The sequence below is a fragment of the Leptopilina heterotoma genome, unplaced genomic scaffold (assembly GCF_015476425.1).
Source record: "Leptopilina heterotoma isolate Lh14 unplaced genomic scaffold, ASM1547642v1 Lhet_97, whole genome shotgun sequence".
NCBI lineage: Eukaryota > Metazoa > Arthropoda > Insecta > Hymenoptera > Figitidae > Leptopilina > Leptopilina heterotoma.
This window is the reverse complement of record NW_025111203.1, coordinates 509,466-532,407: the sequence shown is the minus strand read 5'-3', so window position 1 is coordinate 532,407 and position 22,942 is coordinate 509,466. Positions and strand designations below refer to the sequence as shown.

Below are 22,942 nucleotides of genomic sequence, written 5' to 3'. Positions count from 1 at the left end.
CAAGAACTTTTAACTGGTCAAATTAAGCATTTACTTCTGCCGTGCACCGTCCCACAGTGGAATTTTTTTTACAATTTACTATTAAAAAATGTCTATAGCTTACAATTTTTAACCGATTTGAGTGTTCTTTGTCTTAAGTTAAAGGGGAATAAATTCTTAAGACATCCTTCGAGGCAGATTTTGGAGATTTTAATTATTTATAATTTTTTTTAAATCAAAGTTAACAAATTAATACACTTTTTTAAAAAAAGGAGGTTTATTTTCTTATTCCGTTGATGCACATGATCTAAATCAATTTAAATTCATCCAATATGACCACCAGATAATTAATAAAGCATAAAATAATTTATTTCAATTGTTATAAACAATATATAGCCCAACAACGAGCAGGGGCGGTGGATTGCAGAAGTAAATGTTTATTTTGACCAGTTAAAAGTTCTTGTCCCACGTTTTGACCTATACATTTTTTTTAGGAAAAAACCTCACCTTTATGATAAAAATTTTTTTTAAAAAATAAAAACTGTTCATTTGATGAAAAAATGAAATTTTATTTTTTAATTTAATTTTTCAAGATCAAACATTTTTTTTCTCTACATTTGTTTACACCATTAGAGAGTGTTGAAAAACAGCAGAAAAACCCAAAATAGAAAACGTATTTTCGTTTTGTTTTAAAGAAACTACAAATTTTTCAAATATTCTATGTTAGACCAAAAATTTAAACTTTGACCCCCTCCAGTTTTAATATTTGTTTAAATAAATTAATAATATTTGGTATTTTTAATTGTATCTAATAGGACTACTGTTTCTGCAAAATTTTAACCCGATCCCAAACATTTAAAATTTTGACCTGGGTCACTTAACGTGGAACCCGTCATTTATCAAAATAATTGCATTTTGGAAAAGAATTTTATGAAAATTCCTTAAAATAATTAGGTAGTTTTATGAGGAGAATTTTATTGTTTATCAAGATAATTTAATTCTTTTGCGCAGAATTACTTAAAATTTTTTGAACATAATTGAATTGTTGCAACGAATTTTCTTATTTCATTGAATAATTTAATGTTTCTTAAAATTCAATTCTTTCGTCATGTTTTAATAAAATTTTTTAAGAATAATTGCATTTTTCGAGGAATTTATTTAAAATTGTGTATTAAAAATATTTGAAATTCTGCGATGAAAATAATTTAATTCCTAAATGAAGTTTAATTTACCCGTGTAGAAATTGCCCTACTAGGGCCATAGTAAGGAATGAAACGCCGCGCCCGATCAGGGCCAGATCGGGGCGACAAGAAAATGTGGATTTCCTGATCAGGGCCACATCGGGCGCGGCGTTTCATTCCCTAATAGGTCGGCCCTATCCGGCCCTGATCAGGGCCCCAGCGAAATTTCTACACGGGTATTTTTATAAATAATTGAACGTTTTCGTAGAATTGCAAAAAAATTTTCTGATAAATTATTTGATAAATTTTATGAAAATAGTAAATATATTGAAAATCATTTAATTGCGAAAAACTTTTAAAAATAATTGAAATTTTGCAAAATAATTTTATTTTAATTTGTGAAAATAATTGAATTTTGGGCGAAAAATTTTGCTATTTATAAAGATAATTGAATTTTTGACGAGATATTTGTTGAAATTTTTAAAAATAATTGAATTTCTTCAAAGAATTTAATTACTTTTGAAAATAATTGAATTCTTGTAATGAAAATTGTTATTTATGAAAATAATGAAATTTTGCAAAGAATTCTATATACTAAAATTCTTAAAAATAATTTAAAAAATTTGTTAGTTATCAAGATAATTGCGTTAAAACTTTTGAAATAATTATAAATAATATTAAAAAATTCATTCTTGTCAGAATAAATTGAATTTCGTATAAAATTTCGTACAAATAATAAGGATTTCCATAAAAAAGACAAAAAACTTTTATTGTCAATTTTTACGAAATTCTCAATAATTTTCGTTTAAAAAATAGTTCCAAAACGACATACGAATTTATGACGTAATTCTATACATAAAATACAAGCAAAATCTACATAGATTTCTAGTAGAATTTCTTATGAAATTCAATTGAATTTTTTTACCAGAGAAACTTCTAAACATATCAAGCAATTTTATGTAACGTGAGAACTAAATTTAAAAAACGGTAAAAAGAATTATTTTGAGAAATATTCAAGAAAAATGGATAAGTAATAACACATTATTGAGCATTATTATAAAATTATTATAAGAGAATATTAACCGTTCAATATTTTTAAAATCATTTATAAGAAAAAAAAATATATCTATTGATTTCAAGTTGAGCTTTTTTTAATATTACGTATAAGAATCATAAGTTCCAATGAGGGGACGACAATATACTTTTCGGAGAAATAAATATTAATAAAGTAAATATAGATCGAGAATACAGACGATTCTGTGATGTTATTTTAGTGTATTTTCTCCTAATCTATATCTAAATTTTGACATTTTATTTTGTATCCCAATATAAGAAATAATTACAAAATATCAAATAATTTAATGATAAGAAAATTTCGCAGAGTTTTAGGAATAAAATAAAAATTACAATCCCAAAAAATGATTTCCAATCTGTTTTTGTTTTCAGCGTTAAACTGTATATAAGCAAGTATAATGTACTCTTTCAGAAGGGATGCATTTGGCACAATCTGTATCAGTAGACTTGGAAATAATACAGAACTGGATGCGCAGCATCCACATGAGCTTTATAATGTAGCATCTGACAGAATTCAGAGAAGCGCAGTCGCGTTTCGGTGGCCTTCTAACAGGGGTGGAGTCTTTCGTTTTTACTCTCCATTAAGTCAACAAAAATTTTTTAATTCCTTTTTTCAACATTGTATTCTAATTGAATGCAAAAAATTAAGTAAATTTTTTCATCGAAATACATCAAGGTACTAAACACAAAAAAAATTTATTTTCTCCCAACACAAAAGAAGCTATTTTTCTTCAAAAAAAAAAAAATCAACCATGCAAAGAACACCAATAGCAAAAAGAAACATATTGTACGAATTGATAATAAAAGAAAATAATTTTTGCCAAATAAATATTTTTTAAATCGAGTTTTTTAGTGAGTGAATAAAAAAAAGTACCGAAGGCACTACACACATGTGAGTAAAACGAATATTATTTTCGTTGACGTCTTTCGTCTAGATAAAGATAGAGAAGAAGGCACAACATACATAAATATACAACTGTATAGAATACGTCGCGTCGTGAAAAACATATTCAGTCTCTCCAAAAGGAAGGCATTTTATAATTGAAGAAAGAGGAAGGGTTTAATCGAAGTTAAGAGAGGATAGTTGCTCTCATCACAGTAGCAGTATGCAGTGCATTATTCGTTAATGCTCTTCCTGCATTGTTGGTAAGATGAAATTATTATGCCTCAAAATATTACCATTCTTCAAATATAAAACCGCATATTATCTAATTTTATTTCCATTCTATTCTTTGTAAACGCTTCGTTATTAATTTTCAATCTATCCCTAAATTCTAAAAACTGAATTTATTTTCAGCAATTAAAATTCCAGCATTATTTTTATATTTGCTTCATATAATAAATCTCTTAAAAATATTCGAATATAGTACAAAATTGTAATAGTGTAATAATTGTAATAATGTAATACAAGCAATTATCAAAATAATACAAATAGAAAATAATCACAAAATATAATTATATTTTAAAATCGTAACCGCAGCAAATAAATAAGATTATTTCAAGCGCAAAATGACGTGTTTACAATTTCCGGTATAAAAGACAATCATCTAAAGTGAACCACTCGCGAAGATTTCTTATAACAAAATTGTAGTCAAGTGTTTAAATTATTGTCATCTGAAAATAGTATATATTATAAACGAAAGTGTAATTTATTCATTAATAACAAAAAAGAAAGTATAGGTACTTTTTGTGGATAATTATAAATTAGGATTATCCGGTAATAATGTGTTATTCCAATAGCCAACATTAAAAAAAGGAATTTCAAATAATCGATAACTTTTTTATTAATTAAAGTACTGATGAATTTTATTATTTAATTTATTTCCTTTGAATATATTTTATACCTAAAAGCGAATTTAAGGGTATTTGCTCGAAGTACAAAAATTGTTGGTTTTATTAAAACTTATGGCTTTTTATTTAAATAAAAATTATGGAAGCCCAAAATTATTTGCTTTAAATAAATGTAATATTGTATAATACCAGTATAGAGTAATCGATTAATTTGATTAATTTTATTAATTTTTCAAAAGTAATTTTTCGAGATTTTTTAATAGTAAATAATTCATATACAATTTTTTTTATATTGTGTAACTTCCCTTTCTTATACATATTTACGTGTTATACTAATAATAATAAATTATATCCACCTACACTGAAAGAAGATGAACACCCTAAATTCAATTCGAAATGCATTTACAAAGAATCTCGTAGGTGGCACTACGTGTTTTGTTGTTATTATCCCTATTTGCACGCAACTCATCAAAAAAGTAATACAGTCGTATTGAAATAAATTAATATGTATAATATGATAGTAAATTGTGATTTTTAATATTTAGAAAAAGTTAAAAAGAAAATTACAAGCACTCATCTACTAAAACCTACTATTTACTGTACTTTTTTACGTTATGCTACTATTTGGGTACTTTTTTAGATTTCAGCCACTAAAAGCTACTAATTCTGTTTTTTTGAGAATTTACATTTCTTTAAATTCGCTAATACTGGAAATCAAAAAACTATTCTCAAAAATTACAATCAAATTCTTTAAAACGATTCAATTATTTTCAAAAAATATTCCAAATTCAATTATTTTCAATAATCTAGTATTTTCATAAAATTTAGTAAAAGAATTCAATTATTTAAAAAAAATTGATAAAATTCATCTAAAATTCAATTATTTTCAGAAATAATAAAATAGAATAAATAATAAAATAATAATAATAATAATAATAATAATAATAAAATTTCTACAGATAATCAATTAATTTAGAATAGCATTTACAAACAAATTTGGAAAAAGTCATTTAACTAACTAAATTTATATACAATTCTTCACAATAATAATTCAATTACTTCCACTAATAATAACATTTTTCATAAAATGTTTAATTCAATTTTTTTTTTAAATTTTTGATAAAATTCTAAGAAAGAATTCAATTATTTTCATAAATAATAAAACTTATCGAAGAATTTCAATTATTTTTAATACTATTTTAAATTAATTAATCGATAAATTCAATTATTTTCACTAATAAGGTTTTCCACAAGAATTCAATTATTTAAAATAAAATTTTCATAATATTTATTATATTTCGAAAAAATTAATTATTTAAAATAATGTTTATAAAACTTTTATGAAGAATTCAATTATTTTCGGAAATAACAACATTTTTTACAGAAATTCAATTCTTTTAAATATTTTAATAAAATTCTTCACAATAATTCAATTATTTTCATAAATAATAAAATTCTTCTCAGGAATTCAATTATTTTTGAAAATTTTAATAAAGTTTATAGCAACTATTCAATTATTTTCATAAATAATAAAATTCATCGAAGAATTTCAATTTTTTTAATACAATTTTACAGAATTTGCTTGAGAAATGTAATTATTCTTAAAAATTTAATTTTTATTTCTCAAAAAAAATCAATTATTAAAAAATTTTTTTTTTAATTCATTGGAAGAAATTGTTTAAAATTAAGTCAATTATTGTAAATACAATTTTAATTAGATTTTTTTGATTTTATTTTTGTTTGATTTTAAATGAAATTCTTCCCAAGAATTCAATTATTTACATAAATGATTCTTCGAAAAAATTCAATTATGTCGATAAATAACAAAATTAATTTGGAAAATTCAATTATTATGAGTCATTTTAATAAAATTCGTTGCAAAATTCAATTATTTTCATAAATTATTCACCACAAGAATGTAATTATTTTGAAATGTAATGAATTTTTTCTTGAAAATTCAAGTATTTTAAAAAATTCTAAAATAAAATCCTTTGCAAGAATTCAATTATTTTGATAAATACTAAAATGCTTTATCTGTAAAATTTAATAACTTTTAAAAACTTTTCGAAATTATTTGGTTTTCAATATCTAGTATTTTCATAAAATTCCCAAGCAGAATTCAATTAGTAAATTTGAAAAAATGTTTGTAAAAATTTCCCTAAGAATCTATTTCTTTTCATGAATAATAAAAAATTTCCAGGAATTCAATTAATTAAATTAGAAATTGCATAAAATAAGTCGAAAGAAATCAATTAATTAAATATTTTAATAAAATTCTTAGCAACTGTTTAATTATTTTCATAAATCACAAAATTTATCGCAGAATTTCAATTATTTTTAACATTACAATTTTAAGTAAATTCTTCGAAAAATGTAATTATTGTAAAACATTTTATTTCAATTCCTCAAAAAGTTTAATTATTTAAAAAAAATGTTTCTTTTAATTTATTTGGAAAAATTTAATTAGTTACAAAAATATTACATTTTTTCACAGAGATTCATTTATTTTCAAATATTCTAATAAAATTGTTCGAACGAAATTAATTATTTAAAATACAATTTTAATTATTTTTTTTTTTTGAATAATTCAATATTATTCTTTTAGATTTTAGCAAAACTCTTCCCAAGAATTCAATTTTTTACATAAATAAATAATTCTTCAAAAGAATACAATTATGTCGATAAATAACAAAATTATTTCTAAAAATTCAATTATTTTGAGGCATTTTAATAAAAGTCTTTGCAAAATTCAATTATTTCCATAAATATTAATATTCATCATAAGAATTCAATTATTTTTAAAAGTAATAAAGTTCTTCTTGGAAATTCAATTATTTAAAAAAATTCTAATAAAATTATTCCCAAGAATTCAATTATTTTGATAAATACTAAAATGCTTTTCAGCAATTCAATTATTTTCAATAAAATTTAATAAAATACCAACAGACATCCAATTATTATGTCAAAGATTTTAATTGAATTCTTTCTAAAATTTAATTATTTTTAAGAACTTTTCACAATTCAATGATTTTTAATATCTAGTGTTTTCATAAAATTTCCAAGCAGAATTCAATTATTTAAAAAATTGTTGTAAAAATCTCCGTAAGAATTCAATTATTTTCATGAATAATAAAAATTTCTTAAGAATTGAATTATATTTAAATTAGAATTTGCATAAAATTAGTCGAAAGCAATCAGTTATTTAAAAATTTTCATAAAATTCTTCGCAAGAATTAAATTATTTTTATAAATATTGAAATTCTTTCATGAATAATAAAATTTGTTGCAGAAATTAAATTTATTAGCAAGATAAGAAAGAAAGAAATTTTTTTGATGGAAATTAGGAAAATGAAAAATATGAAATGTAATTCTTGTCAGTTTTGTGAAGTGTGTCTAAAACGGGTTTTTTTTGTCGTCAAGTTTAATTTTTCGATAGCTACTTTTTTACTATTTTTTTTTTTTAGTTTGAAAGCTACTTTTTGCTACTTTTTTAAAATTAATTATCGAGTAGGAAGTCTGGATGCTGAAATTGAATTTTAAATTGTAATTTGAATATTTGGATATGAATGAGAAGTAATATAGTAAGAACGCAATTTAAGAATATTGAGTATAGTCAATCCACGGTATAAAGGCTTGAATTGAAAAGAATTCAAATTTTCATTTTATTTGATCGAAAATTTAAATTTTATATAATTTTGACAAGAAATTCTCTTTTATTTATTGAAATACTTTTTTGCTCCACAGTCCATTAGGAACCTTAAACGGATAATTAAATATTGTGCAATCAATATGCAAATATTGATTGTGCAATCCATATACTTTATATTTGTACAAAAATACAAAAATCAAGTCCGCTCGTAGGACTTGATTAATTAATTCAATTAATTAGCGCAACTTGAAATCATATTCATATCAGTTTACGTTATTACTCTATAACTTTTATTTATTTATTTATTTATTTATTTATTATTTATTTATTTATTTTTTGAAAAACATCGGTTTTTTAATTTTTTGAAATAAATTTTTCTATATAGAACGTTTAGTTTATTTATTTATTATTTTTTTTTTTTTTGCAAAAACGGATGTTCTCCGGTTATGGTAATCAAACTAATTTATTTGTTATTTTAACAGAATTTACTTCATGTGTGTAATCCAGAATTAAAACTCGTATCATCATTAAAAAATTTATTTACAATTTTTTTAATACATATTTTGAAGTAGAATAATTGATGAAGTTGACAGTGTCACTAGCGAATTACACAAAATTAACAAGTTAAGATTTTCTAATTTTTGATTTAATTTGGAAATAAAGTTTGCATAAATATACGAACTTTCGTTTTAACCAACCGTACATTTTTGCCGTGTAGGGCATAATCAATACTCAATGAGAAATTAACCATTGGTTTATTAATGAGCTAATTTTAGGAGCCAATAATTTCACTATTGGTCAAATATTGTCAATCATATTATTGGACCACAATTGCAATTATTCTATTATTGAAAATAATTTTAATATGATATTAGAAATTGATTTCACTGTCAAGAGTATAGACCATACCTTTTATTGTATCCATGAGTATAGACCACATATAAATATTATTATATTTATTTAACAATTAAATTTGACAAATATTTTTTTTATTACAACTATTCAAAAATTTTATAACATTTGTCAAAGTAAATTTAAAAAATATTTTCTAACTTAGTATTTGGATGAATTTTTTAATAAAAGTCTTTTTAAAAATTCCTCTTAGAAAAAGTTCGAAACATCTCATGCACAGTTTGTAAAAACTTTTATGAGTGATCCTATAGTAAGTTTATATTTTCTATCTTGTTTTTATTAGACTTTTTTAAAGTATTTTTTATACTTACGGGAATAAGTGACATTTACTTGACGCAAAAATATATTTAATGATATATGTAGGTACATAATGCAGAAACTAATACTTTACTTTGTTGCTTTTTATTTTATTTCCCTAAGGTTTTCTAACGTTCAATTTCAAACTATGTATAATGTTTTTAATAAAAGTTTATAGAAAGTCTTATTTTTTATTGACCTTTATAATGTTCTAATGTTTGAAGTAAATTTTCAAATGTTACTATTGTTTATCTATTAAAACTTTTACACTTTTGAAACATCCTTTAAAAGAAACCTTTCCAGTGTAACTTTTACTAGGAGTATGAAAAATAACGTATATTTCATTTTTATAAAAATTTTATAAAGTTTTTTTATTGGATCTAACCATTTTTCAGATAATTATAATTAGTTTCTCGGTATTGCTTTGAATGCTACCTAATTAGTTGCAAGCATGTTGTAATTAGCTTTGAACAACTTCTGAAATTATATATGAGCTTTGACTTTTTATTAATTATGTATGGTTTACAAATATGTTCATATATGTTTCTTATTTTTCAAATTTTACTTTGATTTTTGAAATATTTCTTGTGTCAGAAAGAAAGGGTTCTTATATAGTAAGCAAGAAAAATATTCACACTAATGAGAGCACAAAGTTGATTAGATTAACTTTGCTACTGCATTGTTTCCTCAATGTGGACACATTTGCGTGGAGATGAGGATTTTCCCTCATGCATGAGTATATAGTATACTCGTAATTATATATACGCGTTAATATCAGGGATGTTTCTAAAAGTTCTAAATTAATTTCTTTTGAATGAAGTTTTATGAGGTGAAGAGTTTAAATATTTTCATGTAATTCCATTTTTAATTGAATATTTTTAAATATTATTTGTCTTTTAATAAAAAATATATACTCTATGCTACCTCAGCACCCTTGCAATCAGGTGGAAAATGTAATTCTTACAAGATCACTAAAATTAGTAAATGCACTCAAGTCGTAGCCATGCATTTCCATATCTAACAGATAATGTCATAATGAGATCATCTCATGATTTTTTCTAAACGCTGGACGACTTTCTCACAATAAGACTGTAAGAGGGATGGAAGTTGTCTATTGCAACAGGATTGTAAGATGGCAATTTCCCTGACTCGCGACTGTTTTCGAATGATAATACAAAAATGTCGACCAGTGATTGCATTGCCTCCACAATAGAGCCTTTCCCATTAGAGAGAATCAAATATGCATATTGCAATTTAACATTCACTTTTACCCTAAAAGAACCCTGTGATAAAAGATCCTGTCAATTCTCTTTGAAAGCTAGCTGGTTTTTATTCTATTTAATCCTGAAGGCACCTAGTGGACGAATAGAATGACTCCCACAATCTTAGATTCCTGAGATGCACCCCAACAAATCTACGACTGATCGCAAATGGTAGCATGTTCACCATTCTAGGTATTACAAGCCCCCAATTGCCTAGAATGACACATAGAATCTTGTATCTAGGAGAAGCTTCTCGATAGTTAGAAGACTCCCTGTAAGGGTAAGGTTTCGGTTCTGTGGGCCGTGAAGCTCCTTAAAACAGGAATACTGACATCATCATCAGGAAGATGAATGAGATGCTTCTCATCTTGATCCTCTTGGAGGGGCAGAAGGTTTGCTTCGCTTACCTTTGAGACAGTAGTAGAACCCCCAAGACACAGTTCTTGTTCTTCTCGACTTTCATATATTCAGAACCTCTGGAAATTACGAAAGTCTATGGAACCTTAGACAAACGTAGGCTCGAGATGCTCATCCTATCCCGGCTGCAGGCAAACATTCGAAATCTGCGAACACACATCGGTATTCTGTGTAACGTGATTTTTGAACAATCACGTTATGAAAATCCAAATTATAATTGCGCCGAATCTTATCTAATTAATTTCCAAATTATTATGATAAATTTAATGCGCTAGCCAGACTCGAACTCAATATTTTATTTCACTGATTATATCCTTGAATTATATAGAATCGATTTAATACAAAATGTTAAGTTGTACAAAATTATATGGTTATTTTCAAGAGAATTCCACACGATTTAGATGAATATAAATCATAAATGTATTTAATTGTCAACTGACCGAAAATGTTCAACAGCAATTGAGATTGCTTGTCACGTGCGAACATTGTCACAACTGTCAACTAATAACCACCTGTCAAAGATGTTGGGCACGTGAACCCTCTGCAGGGGCGAACCCAAGGGCTGTTTTTGGCACTCACCCAGGGCTAACCCAGAGTTAAATATTATCCAATCATCAAAAACATTCTGTTGGTTTAACCAATCACCATTAATCCGGAGTTAACTCGGGGCGAGTGCCGAAAACAGCCAAGGTGCGCATGACCTATATCCGGGACCGAAGCAGGATACCAATTAACGTAATTTCAACAGTCCGTGCCTGGCTGCCGAGTGTATCAAACGGTAACACGGCGGTAAATTGTTCTACACCGAAATTTAATTGAAAAATGGATTACCAAGCTTTACTGGAGAAAAGTAAGAATTATGTAACAATGATCTAATCAGTGATATAGTTCAGTAGGGAAACTATTGCTTACTAACAACGAGGTTAAGCAAACTTGAGTACAGTTAGTACTTGCGATGGTTGACACCACTTCTGCTGTGATATTACTTGCTATACATATTGTTGCCGCCGAGAACAGGGGAAATTAAAATTCAAGTAAGAAGGATAAGGGAGGGAGAGCGACGGAGCAAGGAAAAGGAATCAAGTGCTCAAGGCACTGACGATTAAGACCTGACGAGAAGAAGACATTGACCTGATCCGAACAAAAAAGGCTGAATTGAAGAGTCAAAGGGCTGACAAAAATTGTATTTGGCACGCCTGACCGCGGATAGGTGTGCATTTTATGAAGATCACCTGACTATGAAGAGGTGCATTGAAGCCGCCTGAGTAATTAGACGCCACCTTGTTTAATTAAACTATTGAATTATGTTAGGAGTTTAATTTTAGTTGCCTTGACTTTGACTCCTGGAAAAATAGAGAAAAGTCGATAAAAAAAGTTGTCTTGATGAGTAAGTCTAAACCAGTATTCTGCCGTGAATTGACTGAAGAATAAACTAATATTGTTCCAGTGACTCCAGGTTCAGGACACGTAAGTCGATAACAATATTAAAGGGAAATCTCTCTGCTTCAATTTAATTCACATGCCGTTTGCCTAAGTTATTATAAACTTCTACTCACTATCACAATTAAGTAATATTGTTAATTTGAACCTGATTGTTAACTGAATGTCAATCATTCGACGTCTCAGGTGTTTGATAGTAATTTAATTGTTATAATATCTAAAATGTTTAATATAATTGTTAGACAAAACGTCCAATAATTTTGGAGGCATTATTTCCTCCTCCCCTGAAAATTTGTATGATTGTTCAACAATACTTTATAATATAAACAATAGCTGGTTACCAGAAAACAGGTCTACAATGTGTTTAATGTTAAAAAAACGCTCATATTTCTTTATAGCACCCAGTTCCTCAATAAAATTAAAGCGAAATAATCGCACTTCCATCTTACGACAGGTAGTAATAATTGCTAAACTGTGTACATTTTTATAATGATTTCCTGTTGTTTAAAACTTTATATTAAAAATAAAGATGAAAGTTAATTGCGATTTTTTAATTCATATTATTTTATTTCATTGACTAAATACTTTGTAGAAGTTTATATCAGTTTTTGGCCTCTCAGCGGAAACAAAACTGACCTTTTTATTACGTTCTAGAACCCGATACAAAATTCTTATACATTTTCGTTCCACTTAAATGATTTTAATATCAATTAACTAAAACCATTGACTCAAATAATTGTAAATTGAATAATATTATATAAGAAACTAATTATCTAAATTTTATTTGTTTCAGGTAGTTGCGGACGTTGTTAAAATTAATCGGATACAAACAGTAGAAATTTATTTCTGTATTAGTTAATTGAGCTGGAAGATAAGATAATTAGAAAATAATGCTGATTAATTGTAGCGCTGATAAATTATTATTAATATTAGAACAAGGCATACCTGGATAATTATAAGTGAAATTGGAAACTTGTTACTATGCTTTAGATAACAAAAGTAATTAAAGTGATGATTAAAGTGAAATCAAAAACAATTATAATTTTCAGTTCAAGATTTCGTGAATTACATAAAAGAAAGGAGAGCACTTTGTTATTTATTGTCGTTTTGTCATTCCATTGTATTGTTAGTGCTGTTTGTGAAAAACAAGAAACAAATTTCAGAGTACCTCGAGGAATTAAAGAGTTACAAAGATTTGTTTTCAATTCTGTTCAGCCGTCTCCATTTACAGGGTATTGTGATTTTGAAGAGTTTTGTGATTGGTCCTGGAATGAAACTGCTGGTTTTAGAATTACTTCAGCTCCAGCGGATGAATCCTTGGGTCCTAAGACGGATGCAAGCAATAATAAAAATGGTACATCTGCTTAACAACTTTTCAAAAATATTTATTTGGATTAGTAGTATTCTTATTTGGAAAGATATTCTTTTGTTGCTTAAAATATTCTTTCAATTATTAATTCATCTTTTTATAAATCGTTAGGATTGAAATAATTTATTAGTTTTTCTTATTGCTTCCTAGGATATTTTTTATGGCTAAACGAACGAAAGGAAGGGCAACTATGGACTGTAAGACCCATTCCGAAGACAGGTTCAAGATGTCTTTTGGATTTATCCAGTCATCAAGTTCAAATGAGAAGTGGAATTATACGTTTAGTAATAGTAACAAATAATTATACTAGTCTAGTTGCTGCAGAACGATCAGGGAATGATCATGCAGCGTAAGTATCTAATTTCATTGTTAATTAAACTAATTTAATTAATCTACTCAAAACAAATATTTTGTAGTAAATTTATGGTTATTGCTACTATTGAAAATGAGATGGTAACAATAATAGACCATAAAAATGTTGCTATTAAATTTTTTAGTATTATTATTTAATTACAGATGGGAACCTATAAGGTTCAATTTGGGTGCAATAAGTCAACCTTACAAATTGATACTGGAAGTTACTATGCCAACTAATAACTCAAGTTTTGCTGTTGACAACATTCGTCTAGTAGATTGTTTTCCAGGTACAAACTTTGCTGTAAAATTTTAACAAATATAACTTTTAAATAGTTTTCGATTGAGTGATTCTCTGCAAAGATTTTACTATTAAAATTACATAGTTTCATATTTTTGCAACTTGTTAAGATTTAAAAAATGTTTGATAATAATTATTTTAAACAGAATACAATGCAGTTGGTTCAGTCTGCACTGCGGATATGTTTCGATGTAACAATGGATCCTGCTTAAATAGAACTAGAGTTTGTGATTTAACTGAAGATTGTGCGGATGGGGAAGATGAGCTGCAAGATTGTGGTAATTATTTAAAAATTAAATTGTAACACAATCTGTAAAATTTGTAATGTTCCTGAGTTTGACTTCTTATAATTTTAATGTATTTCTTGGTTTTTTAGACAAAGTACCTGCAACGGCAAGGTGTAATTTTGAGAATGGATGGTGTGGATGGAATAATGTTCCTGGTAGGCCCTTAAATTGGACTCTTCATCAAGGTCCTACTCCAACTGAAAGAACCGGTCCAAGTTACGATCACACATATCGAAATGATACAGGTACTTTTACATTGTGTAGAATATGTTGGTTTTTTAATTATCAGCAGAATATATAGTAATAGGAATATTATGTTTACATTTCATAGGAACATTTGCATATGTTAATATGTCAAAAAGAGCGGATTATGGTAGCCGGGGTACAATAAGTAGTCCATTATTTAATCCAACTCCTCCGTACAGCAGTGATCCAACAAGTCCATATTTTCAATCATGCCAAGTAAGCATTTTCAAAACTTTCTGCAGATTAAGAATATAATTAAAATTTTTAAGCTTCTGACTGTAGTGAAAACTTTTTTAAAGGTACGATTTTTTTATCATCAATATGGAGCTCATAGTGGTTCTCTTGGATTATATCTAGTGCAAGTAAAAAAACATCAAAATCAAACAGACCGTTTGTGGTGGACATTTGGTGATCAAAAAGATGCATGGTATAATCAAGCAGTAGCCTTACCTGATATTCGAGTGAGGTAAAAATCTAGTTTTCTGAAAGGTTCTTTTCAATAAATATTTGTTACTTTAAAGTACATATTTTTGAAATTTCAATTTTTTAAAGGTACTTTTTGCTATTCGAAGCAAGTAGAGCATATGCTTCAAAAGGAGACGTAGCCATTGACGACTTTTCCCTGAGCCCTGAGTGCTTTGGAATAGGTATAAATAATTTAAATTTTTTTTTATTTCAGTTTTTGTTTGTTAACTTTTGAGGTTGTTTAAACAGATATTTATCTTTGTTACAGGAGTTCCACCAGAAGCATTAAAGGGCTATAATTATTATGATCCAGTTATAGAATCTTCTATAAATCCAAAAAGTCAAAGTATTGATTTCATTAATGAAACAGGTAATGTATATATATTAAATTTATTAACAATGTAAGTCTGTTATAAAGTATAATTTTAAAAAACTGTCTTTCGTGAGGACATGAACTAAGGAAATAAAATTATCAGGAATTAGAAAAGAATCCTGTTAGTAGATTACTTTATTTTGAGTCAAAAATTACGTCGCGACTCCTTGAACCTCTGCTAGTGAGTGAGTGACGATTCATCTCCTAATCACCATAGGCTTCCTCATGTCATTTTGTTTTCCTATTTCTCCTATGAAAAATTGGGAAGAACCCTTCTTCCTCATCCCGACTTTTTTACTAATAACATGATATGACAGTCACAAAATAAATTAGAACATGACAAGTTAAAGTTGAAAATACTTTTTAGTTGTTCGAGTTACAACTTGCGGACAACTTGGAAGAATGGGTCCAACGGCAGCTCAATGTGCTAACGAATATAATGGAACTAATATTGAATTTGTTACACAGTCCTCATTTCCTTCGACTTCAAGTGAAGAAGCTTCTAATTTCAACCTGAACGGAATTCAACGATGGACTGCGCCTAGAGGCGGTTACTATACGTTAGTTTTTCAATTCTACTTTAACTTTAAAATTTATAGATTCATGAAAATAATAATTAACTTTCGTTTCAGTGTGATTGCTATGGGAGCGCGTGGAGGACGAGGATCTGGTGGTATGGGAAGTACTCTAGGTACCCTTGTACGGGGAGTTATTGAGTTAGAAAAAGAACAAAAATTGTACTTCTTAGTTGGTCAACCAGGTTCAGATGCATGTCCCAAAGTATGTATAAATTAAACTTTGTAAATGTTTTATATATGTGACTTTATGTTTCTTCCTTCTATTTCCAGAGTCTAGGTCTTGAAAAACATGATTGTCAACAGTTAGGTCAAATTACTTCTTCTATATACACGTCAAAAATACATGCTGTAAAGAAGATTGAACTAAAAGATGGTGGAGGTGGTGGAGGAGGAGCTACATATGTTTTCAAAGTAACGAAAATTTAATTTCACGAATAGTAGATAACAATTCTAAGTACAAGACAAATTCAACTTTCAAGAAGCATCCTTTGCTTTAAGTTCAAAACTTAAATAAAAACTAATATTTTTTGCTATTAATGCTCAGGGGTTAAATATCCCGATGAGACACAGCTGTTAACAGTTTAGGAATTGGAAAAATTTCTTTATTGGAAAATATTAATTTAATTTCTTTTAAATTAGATAAAAGGAAATGGAGAATTTCAACCATTAATGATAGCAGCTGGTGGTGGTGGATTAGGATTGGGTCAATTTACTGATGATGGAGTTCAACATGGGAAGGGATTGCCCTTACCAGGAAGTAATCCGACAACTGGAGTATCATTTCGAGGAGATGCTGGTAAGACTTGAGTACAGATACCTACATTAAAAATATATCTATAATTAGTCTTACCTATAATACCTATAATATTGTTCTAGCCCATCTAATTGTAAGAACCATTTCTTAGCTTTTAATTTAAAAAATATTTTAGGTCCTGGAGGCGGATGGTTTGGTACATCGAATAGCAATTCAAGTCAATCATCAGGATTGCCTCTGGCTTTAGGCGGTATTGGTGGAATAGGATGTGGTCCCAACAATAATGGTCATGGAAATGGTGGATTCGGAGGAGGTGGAGGAGGCTGTTTAACAGGAGGCGGTGGTGGTGGATATGTAGGAAAGTGATTTTTATTCTTTAATTGATTTTTTATATTCAAATCACTATTTACTTTTTTAATAAGGCGGTATAATATTAAAATGCATTTCATGTGTTTGAAAGTTTGAAAAATAATTTTCGAAAAATTGCAAAATATAGGTGGAAACACAGGGGGTCAGGATTCTCCAAACGGTCAAGGTGGTTTTTCATTTGCTACTTCAGAATTTCTTCATGCTGCTTATCATGTAGGATATAATCAAGGACCAGGAGAAGTTTTAATCATACCAGCAATAAGTGGATGTGGTTGCGATTTTCGATGTGTGGTTTTAGATCAATTTTTGTCTGAGGTGAAATGCCTATGTCCTCCAGGTTGGCTTCTTGGAAATGATACAAAATCCTGCTTAAGTAAGTTTAAAAAAAAAAAATTTTGTTTTAATTGTTTGATTTTGTGAACATTTACAAAAAATTATTTCATCCTGAGCGGATTTTTAAAATTGCTTTTATCTTTTCAGTGGCAGAACAGAGTGACGTTGCCCATCAGACTTTTATGATAATATTAATAGCTTTCAGCATTGGATTAATATTTGCACTATCTGGACTATTTCTTTTATTATGTAAGTTGTAAAAAAGTAATATTACATTGTATAATTAATTTAGTTTAATTTATTATAATATTAAGTTATGTAATTAAAATATTAATTTAAATTATATTTGAAGGAGGCATGATTTTGTATTCACTGTTAATTTGTTTTCTTAAAGAAATGAATAATATTCTGTAAATCTAGCGTTATATATCATAAATTAATAGTATATTGTGCTATTTATAGATAATCGATACCAACACCGGAAAGCTTTAATCAGACGTCGTCAAGTAATGTTTGGTAATGGAACAGAATTAACTGCCCTTCGTGCAGTTTCCGACAGCATGATGACTGAATTCAATCCAAATTATGAGTTTGCTGGAAATTTATATAGTTTTAAAGATCTTCCACAAATACCAAGAGATAATATATCATTAGTAAAGTAAGTCAAAATCGTAGTAAAATATTAATTTCTTTCATTACTAACTGAAAAATTAGATAATTAGTTATAATTTTAATTGTTATTATCACTTAGGCCTTTAGGACAAGGAGCATTTGGTGAAGTATTTCAAGGTGTTTACAAGTACCGTCGGAATGATGAACATCCTGTTGCTGTAAAAACACTTCCTTCATTGTCAACATCTCATGCGGAGGCAGATTTTATGATGGAAGCATTAATTATGAGCAAATTTAATCATCCGAACATTGTGCATTTCATTGGAGTTTCATTTGATAAACATCCTAGATATATAATTTTAGAATTACTAGCTGGTGGTGATTTGAAAAATTTTCTACGGGAAGAAAGGCCTCGCCCTGTAAATAATTTTCTTTTTATGTTTACTGAAAGAGCATTTAGCTAAGAATACTTTCTTTATAACGTAAAATTTATTTTATAAACCGCAGGATCGACCAACAACATTATCAATGCAGGATTTAATAATGTGCGCCTACGATGTCGCAAATGGCTGTAAATATATGGAAGATGCTCGATTTATTCATCGAGATATAGCGGCAAGAAATTGTCTTTTGACTTGCAAGGGGCCTGGTCGAATAGTTAAAATTGCCGATTTTGGTATGGCTCGAGATATTTATAGGAGTGATTATTATAGAAAAGGTGGTAAAGCAATGTTACCTATTAAGTGGATGCCCCCTGAAAGCTTTTTGGATGGAATATTTACTACGAAGACTGATGTTTGGTATGATTTTGATTTAGACTTTAATTATGTACCTTTGGACGATCAACAAATTTATTGGAATTGTTTATTAAAGTTTAGAACTAATGAAAAATATTCTCTGTCCTCTGTAGGGCTTTTGGTGTGCTTCTGTGGGAAATTATGTCCTTTGGTTACATGCCTTATACAGGTTGTGCTAATCGAGAGGTAATGTCAATGGTTACAACGGGTGGAAGATTGGAAAGGCCTGCTGGTTGTCCTGATCCAATTTATGGTGTAATGACTCGATGCTGGCATCCTCACCCTGAAGACAGGCCTAGTTTTACTACAATTGTTGAAAGAATAGGATATTGCTTACAGGTAATTTAAAATTTGTTAAATTATTTTGCGATATAAGAAAAATACTTTCATGCTTTGTCCATTCTTCAGAGTAGGCTTCTGTTTCTTACCATAGCATATTCAGGACCTGCCAGTGAAGGGGTTAAAGACATTTGAAAACTGATATTTTATTTTATGTATATCATTTACAGGATCCCGATGTATTAAACTTTCCAATGCCAAACTATGATGTTTTACCTTCTTGTGAGAGAGAAATAACAATTATGAGACCAGATCCTGAAACTGAATGCATTAATGTGCACGCTGACGTAAGTATGTTGATATAATTTATAGCTTTTACTTTTGTAAGCTTAATTACAAACCACAACTTGCCCTTTCGTATAGAGTACTCTTAATAACTAAAAGTTGCATACTGCAACATTAAATTATGTTAACAAAAGCTAGTATGGCTATATTACAAAATTGTGTCTAACCAATATCGCCACAGAAGATACGTAAATCTTGTTAAGTTCGTATCAAAAAATTAATTTCATCAGATATAATATTAGCCTCCCTACAATGTCTATCAGTTGAGGAATGGTTGCCATAATTCGTTCTGTGAAATTTTACAGAAAACAATGTATAATTTCTTGTGGTTCTTTTTGGAATAGAGAAATTTATCATTGATAATAACGTTGGACAATCATAACCATTTAAAATCTTATACAAAAAAAGCATGTCTATATAGAGGAATCTGGATGTAATCAATGGAATATTTAATGAGGTTCTCAGATTATTATAGTCATGCGTTTGTGTATCATTATGAAAAACTGAAGCACATCTTATGACACAAATCCCAAAGATCTTAGAGCTTTAGATACTGTCTCAGAAATGTGATCATTGAATCAAAGATCATCTCTCAGAAGCAACCCAAGAATATGATACATAATTTGGAGTGATCGTTCATTACTAATACGACCGAGTGATAGAATGAATCTTATAATTTAAATAATAAATTCCATAATGTTTTGTTTATTTTGTGTAGGGTTGCCAGATTCTTTTTTTGCTAATCCTCCTGTCCTCTACATATAAGTTCACCCTTACATTCTAGAAAAAATAATTTTGTAAAATGCAAAGACAATGTTTTCATCCCCTTACTTGAATGAAGAAATGTTATCAAATCAAGAGAGCGGAAATAATTCATAAAACTCTTAATATCTTTCAAAAATCGAAACATCTAGTAATCCTTAATTTTTAATCTAACGCATTTATAAACTTGATACCTATTGTTTTATATTGATGTTTACGGACATGTAATACTTGCAAACTTTTACTGTACGAAAAATTTAAGCAAATTTCTACTGTTTTTATTTCACAGTGCAAAAGTTTCAAACCATGTTTTAGAGATGAAATTTCCGGGGTGAAGTTATCTTCTAAAGTTGTTTAATTGATACAGTACTCTATGTTAAGGCACTTTTCTTCTAACAGAGTTTTGGTATGTATTGCTTTTTATTACTATCCCATTACCATAAATCATTAGAATTGTGTGGTCAAGGTTCCATTAAATTCTGATTACATTCACTAAAGGATTGTTTGTCTTCTTTTTAGCAACTACTCTCAAATATACATAATTAGTTAAATTGTGGAGATAAATTTATTCGTGTAGGATAATTGTGTTTATAATCTTCGTATTGTACTGATATCATATGCCTAGTCTGCAACAATTAACAGAGATTTAATTTTTCATGATTTTCCTTCATATAATAATCTTAGTAATGAATACTGTACTTCATAAAAGTATATCAATAACATGTTACACCATAATCTATAAATTTTTTGATTCTAAGTTTTTACTTCACGGTTACATAATTAGATATCTTGATTCCGAAAATTCGTGTAAAACAGGGAATCAGAAAGCATTCAAAATTGTCCAACATTGAAGTTTGAAATTGACGAACAGTAGACTTATTATGGTTTTTAGGGTTAATTAGTGTATACAAATCTAGAAACTATTGGCTTTATTCTTCCATTGAATTTTGAAACTATTATCCTTTAAAATCTATACTTTTACACATTCCATGAGTTAGATTAGTTATATTAGAAATTTAAAAAAAAAACTCGTAAAGAATTATGAGAAACTTCTTTTGGATAGTTCTCTAAAAAAGCAGATTGCGACTTTTAAATTTTTTACAGATGAAATGCTTAAAGGCTTAACCATAATTATTTAACCCTCTGCCTACGCTGACTTATCCCTTCTCTAGCGCTTTTTAGGTGAGGTCTATTCCCATAGACCCCACCAGGATACCGAATTGTCGTTTTTTGTCGATAACGGTCACTTGAGTAGGCAAAGGGTTAATAATACCCCTACTGAAGATCATGTCATGCAGTGGTGACATATTACTATTGTGATACAAATATAAACTTATTTTTCCTTTCGCGTAACAACAAACACCCATTGTTAAAAATCTTTTAAATTTTAATTATTCCCATTTCTGAATAACATTTAATTTTATTTATCTTTGATATTAGAATGAATTTGAAAAAGATGACAAAGGAATAGAAAAGGAAACTGATAATATGATCAACTGTACCAAAAATATATCAAGATTAGATGATATAAATTGTAATAGTAATTCCTATGAAAAAACAAGGTTAGAGACGGATGATTCGAATACGCCTGCAAGTACAAATTTAGAAACAGCAGTGTCGTCACCAAATACTCAGACTGGTTCTCCAAGTCCAACTTTAAATTCAAATGGAAACAATATGAATGGTCTGTTGAGAAAAAATGCCTTAAAGGCAGCATTGAGTTTGGATCCTAGCGCTCTGTGCCGAGGAAATATACCATATGAAAAAATTTCATTTTCCTCACCATCAACTCAGACCAGTAATCCTGACAGCTTGGAATTAATGAAGGTAACTTGTAATCTATTTTTGGAAAAGCTTTTTCCGACTATTTTAATCAGAATTCATTAATATAATAGAATGGGGTGCAAAAGATCAGAACTATTGTTTTGAAATTTATAAAACACTATTTTCTTCTTAGGAATCCATAGGACATGAGTTGCCAAGAGAAGAAGAGTGTTCTTGCTGAGACTCATTTCAGAGTGACTAAAATAGTTCCTCCGACAATCAATACAAGGATTCCCAAAGATTATACATGACGTTAACTGTAAAGTATAGAAACCCTATGAAAATCAAGTCAGCCATGCCAAACCACAAAAGGAAACGCTCACTTAACAAGACAAATATATATACGTCGTCCATAAAATTGACATATGCGTGTTGAATTATTTAATAAGATCAGTGATTATTTTACGATTTATAACTTTGAAAGTAAGTTTGTAATAAGAAAAATGTCTTCTGAAAGTTGTAATGCATATAATTTAATTCAAAACAACGAATATTATTTATCTTTGAAAATATTGTCAATCAATTTTGTATTTACAACTTCATAAATAAATGTTTGGATTTTGGTTCTTGTTTTTAATATTCTGACAATGTTTTTAATATTTAGGTTTAAAAGTTATGATAACTGCGTAGTGATGAACTGGAAGTCTTCCTTTGACTTCAAGGCATCCGAGTGAAATAGTATTCCAAATTTCCAAATTTTCAAAATTTTTTGAGTTACCGCTTACTCAAAATTTTGGTTGGTTTTTCAAAAAAGGCACATAACTTTTTTCTTTGTTAACCGATTAAGATAATTTTTTTTGGAAAATACTCATAATAAGAAGCAATTTAAAGAAAAAAATAAAAAGAAAAAAAATTTTTTTTTTTTTGCCCGAAAAAATTTTAAAATCATCTA

At 28.1% G+C, this 22,942-nt stretch overlaps 1 protein-coding gene across 3 annotated transcripts; it reads left to right on the top strand.

The window, feature by feature from the left end:
- Window positions 1-2,758: 2,758 nt before the first annotated feature.
- LOC122512316 (leukocyte tyrosine kinase receptor) lies at window positions 2,759-22,613 on the top strand. 3 transcript variants are annotated; one of them, XM_043628077.1, is made up of 24 exons: window positions 2,759-3,380; window positions 12,796-13,356; window positions 13,522-13,720; window positions 13,888-14,015; window positions 14,173-14,304; window positions 14,403-14,558; window positions 14,645-14,775; window positions 14,859-15,025; window positions 15,112-15,206; window positions 15,293-15,394; window positions 15,765-15,957; window positions 16,030-16,177; window positions 16,246-16,386; window positions 16,615-16,771; window positions 16,905-17,087; window positions 17,226-17,471; window positions 17,579-17,680; window positions 17,894-18,089; window positions 18,183-18,462; window positions 18,551-18,843; window positions 18,954-19,179; window positions 19,350-19,466; window positions 21,667-22,053; window positions 22,184-22,613. In XM_043628077.1, exons 2-24 carry the CDS (start codon window positions 13,014-13,016, stop codon window positions 22,229-22,231), a joined length of 4,170 nt encoding a protein of 1,389 aa, XP_043484012.1. In that variant the 5' UTR covers window positions 2,759-3,380; window positions 12,796-13,013; the 3' UTR covers window positions 22,232-22,613. The 3 variants fall into 3 exon arrangements, with proteins under 3 accessions (XP_043484012.1, XP_043484013.1, XP_043484014.1); XM_043628078.1 differs by lacking the exon at window positions 22,184-22,613 and adding an exon at window positions 20,516-20,632 and having other exon boundaries at window positions 21,667-21,777; XM_043628079.1 differs by lacking the exon at window positions 22,184-22,613 and having other exon boundaries at window positions 19,350-19,470; window positions 21,667-21,777.
- Window positions 22,614-22,942: the final 329 nt, after the last annotated feature.